Source organism: Pteropus vampyrus, unplaced genomic scaffold, assembly GCF_000151845.1.
Source record: "Pteropus vampyrus isolate Shadow unplaced genomic scaffold, Pvam_2.0 Scaffold137, whole genome shotgun sequence".
Taxonomy (NCBI): domain Eukaryota; kingdom Metazoa; phylum Chordata; class Mammalia; order Chiroptera; family Pteropodidae; genus Pteropus; species Pteropus vampyrus.
In genome coordinates, this window is record NW_011888918.1 from 4,705,520 (window position 1) to 4,716,121 (window position 10,602).

Genomic DNA, 10,602 nt, shown 5'->3' on the forward strand with positions numbered 1-10,602 from the left:
GTGGGATGAGGAAGGCGAGGTGGGTTCTCTGGTATACTGAGGAGTCTAGGATTTCCATTCTGGATAGACTTTCTCTGAAATTTCTCTAGTGGTGGCCAGAAAAGGAGTCTGTTATACAGTCAAGACTTTAGTTGTAAAATCGAGAAGACAACAGAAGTACAAAATATCAAGGTCAGAACTGAAGCCAGGGTTTGAGCTCTCAGGGGACAGATGCTGCTACCTTAGTCATTAATATGCTAGAGGTAGCTTGGCTATTCTCCGTGAAGCAACAAATCAATTTTTTCTTCTGCATAGCTAAAAGTATACTCCTTACCTGCCACTCTCAATACCATATGCCACCCTAGCCCAGAAGCCTAAATCAATTCGGCACAGATGTTTTATGGGACATCTATGTGTCCAGCAAAGCTCAGTGATTTCCATGCTTTGTATTCAGTACTTAAAACTATTTAAGATCAGCGCTATTATCCTCATGATGCAGATGGAGAAACTGAAGCACAGAGACACAGTAACTTGTCCAACTTCACATGACTCATTATCAAGAGATCTAGTATTTGAAACTGGTCTGTCTGATGCTGGAGCTTATGTTTTTCATTATACTACTGACTTTGAGGAACAAAAGGACACTTAGAGGTCATTTATCACTTTACTCTCTAGATAAAGAGCTGTGAATAAACCATAAAGTAAACAAAGACTTGTCCACCTCCAGTTATCTACTAGGCATTTCCTCTGAGGTATGATTTCACTATTACCTCAAAAGCAGCAAATCCAAAATACTACCTCGAAGAGGCACCTAGAAACTCTAATTGGGCTCAGGCTAGAAGGCAAACCCCTGAGGACAGGTGTCTGCAACAGTAGAACAGCAAAAACAGCAAACCCGTGGCATCATGTCAGGACATTCATATATACTCATAACACTCTTAAATGCAAAAGGGCTGAGACATAGGAGCTATAAAAGCGAACATTCTCTTCATGTGGTCTCTACATCAAAGGAAGGAAACTGGCATGGAAAATAAGAAGGAATAAATAATTCAAAAGTCATTTCCATTTGGTACTAGAATGAATTGAACTATCCATCACCTATCACAAGCACCCTAAACCTCTCGCAGCCCGCCTTCAACTGTGTTTAATAGCACACCCCCACCACTACCACCACTCAAAGTAAAATCCTAAATCTTTACCATGGCTAAAAGCCAGCATGATTCTGGCCCCACTGCTGTTCTCTGATCTCATCTCCTCCTGCCTGTCCTTTTGCTCACTCCATGCCTATTGCATTGACCTTCTTGTTCTTCCTTGAACATGCCAAGTGCTCTTCCCTCAGATAGTCACATAATTCATTCTCTCATTTCCTGCAGTCTCTGCTTAAATGCCCCTACTCAGAGGGGCACCCGACCCGCCCTCTGACCCTTTGTACCCACCTTTGCCTTGCTTCACTTTCTCCAGGCTGCTTATCTAACATCTGTGTACTTGTCTAGACTTATTCCTCCTTCCCCACTAGAACATAAGCTGCATGAGGGCAGGGTTATCACACTTGTTCACTACAGTATCCCAGTGCTTAGAAGAGTACATGGTATACGGTAGGTGTCAATAATTAAGAAACTAATTTAACTATGGCAAGAAAGCTACCTAGAGTCAGAGCCTGACATTCTCCTGCTGAAAAATGGATGGACTTGAGCTGGGTCCAGAGTAATATGAGCTTTATCCAGTTTACGTAAACCTTGGTCTTTTCATTTCCTTGGCAATGATGGGTATGAAGAAGAAAGTGCTCAGCTGCTCAACTTTCATGAGCCATGGAACAGTCCTTCTGAAGAAATCAGTGGTTGCATCTAAGGTCTTAAAATTGTCAAAACCATGCAGACTTTGCCAGACTGCAAAATGGTGACTAAACAAATGAGGTCAAGTGGGTAGAGAGCAACTGAATGCCTCAATTTGGATTCTGAACTTATTTCTTATCTCAGCTCTTAGCGAAAGATGCATTTCAAAGCTTGAGGGTGAAGGGCACTCAGTGAAAGGTCTTATGTGTCAGCCAGGGGCTGTATAATACATGATGACAGCCTGATGCCTCTCCTGGAGAGCTTCATAACAAGTCTGAATACTTGAAATCATCAGCTACTAGAGATGAGGTTCCAAGCAGCTACTGCCTGGCATGGTCAAAACAGAGATTCATGTGAGCAGGCTGCATGCTAAACCCCAAAAGTAGCAACCGAGTGGGAAGGAAAAAGGGCTGTTGTGTTCTGAGTCCCACACAAGGCTCAGACCTAGCATAAATAAGCACATGACTACTACCAGTGAAGCTTTAAAGAGAACTGTTACAGGGTTTTGATTTCTGGGGCTCTTCCTAACTTCATTTTCTGTCCTCACTGGACCAGATTCTCCAACTTTCCCTGAGTCAAAGCAGGTCCTTATTCCTACAGGTCACTGCTGACTGCACTTCATCCCACAGTCTTAAATGAAAGGTGTGAATTCCATTATAACAAGCTTATTATTATTTTGATATCCCCATTCTACTAGATTTGATTTTGTATCTGTAGATTTGTTTGAGAAATAAAAGTTTTACTCTAAATCTAGGGGGCGGGGAAGAAACTAACTTAATAGAGAGCAATGGCAGGGAGCCAGCAGAAGTACATCCTATATAAAACCTAGGTGTGGCTGTTCGGGGATTGGAGGGAGCAAAGGGTTTTGAAAGGTGAGGTAAAATTTATCTTCTGATAGACATTGGGAATAGCAGCTCCTCTTTCTCTACATCCCCAACTCCATTCCCTACCTCTTTTTCAGGACTTTGGTAAAATTCAAGAATAATGAAGAATGGACTAGCAGAAAGATCCCTGAATTGGAAATTCTAGTTCTGGTTCTTCCATTAATTCTCTTCTGTGACCCTGGACAAATGATTCTGCCTCTGAAATTAGGAGGGTTGTATATTAGGACTAGCAAATGCTGCTCTGAAGTGCCCCTAACTTCAGAGGCAGAAGAGAATGAGTTGGTAGCCTTAGGAGCCTAACTGAGTTACTTCAAATCCCATATATTCCACAATATATTCTTGGAGCCTCTTTTATCTTAAAAAGTCATGCATAATTTGCATTCTACTGCATAACATGTCCATTAAAATTTCTTAAATGTTTTACTTTTAAAAAGAGTATCATTTAGAAATATGTAGTAAAATATTTATAGATGAAATAATATGATGTCTGAGATTTGATTCGCAGTAATTCTGGCAGAGAAAGGGTATAGCTAGAGAAACAGAAAAAACAAGGTGTCCATGAGTTGCTGCTTGTTGAAGCTGGGTTATGGGTACCTGGGGGTATTACACCATTCTCTATACTTTTAAAGAACACCAAAAACAAAAAGAAAAATCTTAAAACAGCCATAGAAAAAGAATAGACTATCTACAAAGGAACAAAAATTAGAATAACAGTAGACTTCTTATTAGCAACAAAGAAGGCCAGAAAATAATAGTACAATATTTCAAAGTGCTGAGAGAAAATAATTGTTGGACTAGAACTGTGTCACTAGTAAAACTATCTTGCAAGAATGAGGGTAAGAAGAAATCATTACAAACAAACAAAAACCTAGAGCACATCCCGTCAAGCTACCAGCACTAAAGAAACTTCGACAAGGTTTACTTCAGGATGGAGAAAAATGGTCAGAGACGTAAAAAGGAATGGTGAGCATGTAGCATACTATGTAAATCTAAACTGTTTGTATAGAATAACAATACTAATCATAGCATCTAAGTTATGGGTTAAAAACGAACTAAAATATTGGATAATAAAAGCCTATAAATTGGGAGGAATGGTGATTGGAATTTATGTCAACACAGAAGGGATAGTTAAAATATTTGACTTTAAACTCTGATAAGCTCAATATGCATGACAAAAGTCTACTTTTTGATATCTAGTCTGCAGCAACACTAACCCCTGTATAAAAGGAGGCCTATATAAGAGTGTTTATGTTAGCATTGTTTGAATAGCAAAAAATTGGAAACAACTTTTAAACTATCAAGGGTTATAGGAATGCAATAGATCTGTATATACCAAAATACTAAGTGGGAAAAAAACAAGTTGCAGAAACTTTTTATATAACACCTATAATACATATCACACATATATAATATATAACATATATATTTATTCTATGTGCACACACAAAAAGAATATAGGACTATATAGCAAACAGGCAAGGGAAGAGAGAAAAAAGCAAGACTTGGGTGTTAATAGACAGATAATGTGTTGTTTTATTTTTCAGGGAATATTCATGTATTTTTTCTATAAACATAAATTAATTTTAAAATACTTTAATGCAGTAAAAAAGAACACAAAACTGCAAGTTCTTTAGGGGGGCAAAAACTGTGACTGCCTTGAACACCACTGCAGTACAGGACTTATAGCACATGATAAATGTTAAGTGACAGTAATGTTTTTGTTCGCAGTGTTTTTATCTAATTAGTATGACAATGGATAATTTGTGTTCTTCCTCTTCTCTCTATTTTAAACTTTTATATGTAACATTTACAATGGTAAAAATAAACTTTATTTAAAATAATGAAACGTCCTTAAGGAATTTCCCTCTCCTCCTTTCTATCTTGCCCCAGCCCCTTGTGTAACCTAGAACCCTGGTACAAGGCCCAGACTCACCATTCTGTAACAGCTGCACATCATCCTCATGTATATTATTCATGTTTATCTTCTTAGTTGTTAATCCTAAAGACAGAACAGGTGTAAAGTCTTTCCAGAATTCCTGGACCTTTGGGCCATCCCTTTCTCCAGGCTTAGTAGTAAACAAGGAAATTTGTAAACCAGATCTAGCAAGGAGTGTCTAAGAGATGCTTTGCTGCCTAGATGTCAGTGTCCTAATAAAAGAACAACCCTCAGAGCAGCTGTGACCCTTAAAAATATTGTCAGCAGGTAAAAAATGGAACATGAGCCAAGGATGTTAAACTTCATGGGGTTCCTACAAGGGCACAAAACAATTAATTTGCAAAAATAAAATATGCACTGGCAATAAACACAGAAAAAATATTTAACCTCACTGCTGAGAAAAAATACTAAAACAACAAGCTTCTCTTTTTCACCTATAAAATTGGTAATGACTTTTAAAACATATTACCCAGGACTGACAAATGTCTGGAGAAATGGCTACTCACAACAGAAAATGGTTCAACTTTTTAGAGGGCAGTTTGGCAGTATGAACCAAAATCCTTAAAATTTTGCATACCCTTTGTGCCCAGCAACTCTACTTGTTAAAAAATTTATCTCAACAAAATAATGATGACATGCAGAGATTTAACCACTGCGTCCCTGCTTATAAAAACAAGAGATGACACAGTCTCACTATTCAAAAATAAGGACTGGTTAGTTTCATAAATCCATCTATACAATAGAATTAATATTATGCATTCATTAAAAATAATGTTGAAGGATATGTAATGCATGTATATGAGATGCAGGAAACAGTGTACCAAAGTTTGCATTTGTTAAAAAATGCATGTACTGTATGTATGAGAGAGAGAGAGAAGTATATTTTTAAGAAAAAATATCTAGAAAAAAATTCTAGGACGTTAGCAGTGGTTAAATCCGAATGGTGGAAGTTCCGGGTTTTTGTTTTTATTATTATTATTATTATTATTATTATTATTATTATTATTATTTGCCAATCTGAACATTTTAGGCTGTTATTGTAGTTTAAAAGAAAAATATGTGGAAAATCCATGGGGTTCCAGTGGAAGCAATAGTTTTTTCCCTTCCAAATGTATATGGTTCTCTTCCCCACAAAGCAGCATGCAGACAATGTGAGTAGATGCACACAGAACCAGCACAAAGACACATAGCCCACTCTTCTTCCCCAGGCCTCTCTAAAACAGAATTTGAGGTCTGGTCGCAGGACAACCTCTCTAATCAGGTCAGAGCTAGGAAGGGAGGTGACCAGCTTCATCATAATAGGTTTTGGCTTAACTCCTTAGCAGAAAGTCAAAGAGGGCTTCCCTGCTGAAGACAAGGGGGAGGGATTGACAGGAGGGACCATCTTACCTATGAAATTGACTGCAGCTGTTCTCAGGAAGGGCCAAGGGCTCTTCAGGAAGCCAAAGTTTTGAGACAGCAACTCCCCCAGGAGCTGTTTTTTGCATGTGCTCACCTGTAGGGCCAAAGAGAAGTGGTGCTGACGAGGTGAGGTGTGCTGTTGGGAGCTCTACAAAAGACCTTCCTGCAGCTATAGCCTCTGACCCTGTCCACAAGCAGCAGCATTTTCTACCTTCAATCAGCTTAAACTGCATGAACCTGTACACTCAGATGCCTCTACCCCAGCAACAGTGCAGACTCAGCAGAAAATTCACAAAGAGAATTTTTCTCCTTGGTACCAACAACATGAGAAGGGAGAAAACGACTGGTGTGGAGCCAGGGCACCCAGGTTTGAATCCTGGCCCTGACACTGACTGGCTTCAGTTGTCTAATCTGTAGAGGTAAAATAAAACTTGCCCAGCCTCCCTTACATAATTATACAGCTCCAATGGGATAACAAATGTAAGAGTGCTTTGTAAACTATAAAGTGCTCTATGTCAGGCATCAAAATTCATAATATTAGAATTACTCATGTTAGTTCCTAACCTACTTGCTTAGCTCTTATATGTTTGCTTTTCAACAAGGATCCTTGATTTCTGGCCTGTTTTTGACTTCACAGGAGCCACAGACCCTTAACACCATGACCTCTGATCTAAAGCCCTGATGACTCCTGCCTACATCTCCTCCTACCAACTCTAACCAGAAGGCCTCTGTACCATTGCCATCTACTACCTTGCTTTGCACGATGTCTCTAGCCCCTGAAGGCAGAGATTGAGGTACTAGGAGAGCCAAATATGGAGAACCAAGGACTGGAATCCCAAATGTGGGTTCTCAGAGTTCAATGATGATAAAGAATGGGAATAAAGGAAAGAATACATTTTCTGTCAGCCCTCTCCTCTTTACCCACCTGGCATGCCATTGAGTCCCTATCATGAATATTGTGACCTGGCTTCCTCAGAGACTCTCACTCACCATGTACTTGCATGTTTCTTCCAACACCTGCATGTGATCACTGAGGGTGGTATGCTGGAACATCTGTGTGAGTGATGACCAGCCAATCACTTTAGTCCACTCAGTCAGGGCCCCTCCACAGGCCTATGGAAAGAAGAGAATCCCCAAAGCTTTGCTCCTATAACTCTGCAGAGCCAGGCCCAAGGCTAAGTGGAAGACCACAAAGTTAGGCCCCAAGGGCTAGTTAGTAGCTGGGATCAGGTGAAACATGGGACCTTGTTCATGACAAGGAACATAAACAGCTTCAAGGAGCAGAACCATATCAGGAGAAGACTGATGGCACCCAAGAGAGGATAAAAGTGCTCAGAGCCAGCCCAGAGGATAATACCAAAGAGGTGGATATTGAATGCACAGCCAAGGCTGGGCTTATGAAAGAGCCAAAGTGAAGGGACTATGTATGCTCTAGCAGAAAGGAATTGAATCAGGCTGAGGTTGGCAGAACAGAGGTTACCAGTACCTTGACCACCTCGGCGTTGTTGTCCTGAAAGCTTAGCAGCAGCGGGACTAAAAAAGTGTAGATCTCTTTTCGGAGGGTGGATCCAGGTTTGAATTTGTCAACTCGGTATAGCATGTGGCCCAAGGCAGCAGTGGCTGCGATCCTCACCTGGTCCCTCTCCTGCCACAAAGAGCAAAATGGAGATGAGGAAGCTATGTTTCCCTCTGGCCCTGCCTGGCCTGGCTTCCATACTCCCACGTCTCATTTTCCATGTCCAAAGGACACTGATGGCATTGTGTTTACATACTGTAAAGGCAACATGACTTGTGTAGATAAGTAATTCTCTTTAGCACCCTGGAGCTGATAAGTCAGTTTGTTAAGACATAATACATAGTTTCAATTCTACAATGGACCATATCTACAGCCTGTAACTTTATTCTCTTCTGAAGATTTAGTTCAAGAATGTCAAATTTAGGAGTGACGTCAGAAACATGGTAGAGTGAGAGATGTCCCTAGATCTCTCCCCTTGATACAACAATAAGATGAACATCTAAAACTCAACAAAAACACCCAACCTGCACACAGGCACATCTAGGTGTAGAATCTACACATAGGAGCTAACACAAGTGAGAACCCTGGGAGCTGGGCGGTAGACTGGGAGAAATAAAGAAAGCTGCCTGTCGTAGCAGAGAGGGACAGCAGAAAAGTGGAGATGGCAGAGAAACAACAGGTGATTATTACCAGCCATGGTTACAAAATGTGTGAAGCTGAGCCACAGCCCCATCCCCCAATGCAAGGGGCCCCTCCCCCATATCCTCCAACACTGAACACCCCAAGGGAATCTGAGCAAACGCAACCGAAACTGAAGACTGAAGGTAGCAAGTGTGACTGTTTATTAATAATAATAATTTAAAAAGGCATTATGAAGACTTCATATAGAGCAAGGATCCAAGAGGCTTGGATGCCACCTACTTAAAACCAAAAAAAATAAAATGCTGTCTTAGCAATAGGCTAAAGAGAGATCTTTATATAATAAATCTTTCTGGAAAAAAAGCAGAATACACTTCCATTAATGCCCAGGCAGAGAAATAGTCCATTAAACACCACGAACAACCAAGGCGACAAGGCAGCTCAAAAAGAAAGAGAAAAATCTCCAGAAAATAAGCTTAAAGACATGGAAATATGTGACTTAAATGACAGAGAATGCAGGATGGTACTTCTGAAAAAACTCGATGAGATCCAGAATACTTCATATCAACAATTCCAGGAATTGAAAAAACAGCTAGATCAGCTGAATGAGTTCTTCAGCAAGGAAATTGAAACCCTCAGAAAGAACCAAATAGAACTTCTGGAGATGAAGAACACACTCAAAGAGATGACAAATGAAATAGTAAGTTTGGGAAATAGAGTCAATCAAATGGAAGAAAGGATCAGGGATATCAAAGACAGAAATCTAGAAATAGAAGGAAGAAGAGAGAAACTGAAGAATGAAAAATAATGGAAGAGAAATACAAGAACTAGCTGATACCATCAGAAGAGGAAACATAAAAATAATGGGCATTCTCAAAGGGGAGGAAAAAGAGCAGGGATTAAAAGTATTTTCTGACAAATAAGTGATGAAAATTTTGCAAATCTAAGGAATGAGCTAGAGCTTGGAATTCAAGAAGTCAACAGAACACCCAATTATCTCAACCCAAGAAGGCCTTCACCAAGACACATTGTCAAAAATCAATTAAAATGATCAAAAATCAATGAAAAAGAAAGAATTCTCAGGGCAGTCAGTGAAAAGAAGACAGTAACCTATAGAGGAAAACCCATTAGATTATCGTCAGACTTCTCAGCACAAACCTTACAAGCCAGAAAGGAATGGAATCAAATATTCAAACTATTAAGTGAGAGGAACTACCACCAAGAATAATGTATCCAGCAAAGCTCTCCTTTAGATATGAAGGAGAAATAAAGATCTTTCCAGACATACAAAAATTGAGGGAATTCACTATGAGGCCAGCATTACAGAAAATACTGAAAGGGGTCAGCTCACCTAAAATGAAATGACAAAAAAAATAATAATAATAACTATGAGTAGGGTGACTAGCAGGCAGATAGAAGCAGAGGAGTGCAACTCTTATTAAGAACGGGCATTTTAAGTTTAAACAACAAAAAGATTTGCTATTGCAAGATAATAATGAATCTTCAACATACATAGAGACAAAGTGAGACAACCATAACAGAAAAGGGGAGGATTCAAGGATCCAAATTCACAAAGAGGAATGGAGATAAGACACACGTAGAAGAAAATAGACAACTATATATATATATATAACTATCCTTTTCATATTCGTAATGGTAACCATAAACCAAAGGTTCAGAACTGAAGTATATAACATAAAACAAGAAGGACAGAGGGAAAATACACAACCCTTCCAAAACAACAACAACAACAACAATAACAACAAAAAACCAGACACATTGTACAAGGAAGCAATGGAAACACCGAGCTACCAGAAAGCAAAAGACAAAATGGCTATAGGAAAACCTCATATTTCAATAAACACCCTAAATGTAAATGGACTGAACTCACCAATGAAAAGGCACAGAGTTGCAGAATGAATCAAAAAACAAAACCCAACCATATGCCTGCCTCCAGAAGACACATCTCAGTTCCAAAGACAAATATAGACTCAGAGCGAAAGGGTGGAAAGTGATATTTCAAGCAAATGGCATTCAGAGAAAGCGGGAGTAACTAAAGAAAGATACTGAGGGACACTTCATAATGATAAAGGGAATCGTACACCAAGAAGACATAATACTTATTAATATATATGCTCCCAATCAGGAAGTCCCAAAAATACATAAAGCAATTACTAACAGAACTAAAGGGAGAAACAGACCAAAACACTATCGTAGTAGAGGACCTAAATACCCCACTGTTAGATATGGACAGATCATCCAAACAGAAAATCAATATGGAATAACATCCTTAAATGACACATTAGACCAACTGGACATAATTGACATTTACAGAGCCTTTCATCCCTAAACAGATACTTATACATTCTTCTCTACTGCACAGAACATTCTAAAGGACTGACCACATACTGGGAC

General features: G+C 39.4%; 1 protein-coding gene across 1 annotated transcript in view; it reads right to left on the reverse strand.

Annotated features, from left to right (window-relative positions):
- The window catches only part of LOC105297306 (maestro heat-like repeat family member 5), a 24,299-nt gene that overhangs the window by 1,865 nt on the left and 11,832 nt on the right, over positions 1 to 10,602 (reverse strand). Inside the window, exons 7-10 of the mRNA XM_023535182.1 lie at positions 7,519 to 7,677; positions 7,023 to 7,145; positions 6,021 to 6,126; positions 4,629 to 4,694 (exon numbers count right to left, since the gene is read on the reverse strand). Of these exons, the coding sequence (XP_023390950.1) occupies positions 4,629 to 4,694; positions 6,021 to 6,126; positions 7,023 to 7,145; positions 7,519 to 7,677 (454 nt within the window). The remainder of the gene's footprint in view (positions 1 to 4,628; positions 4,695 to 6,020; positions 6,127 to 7,022; positions 7,146 to 7,518; positions 7,678 to 10,602) is intronic.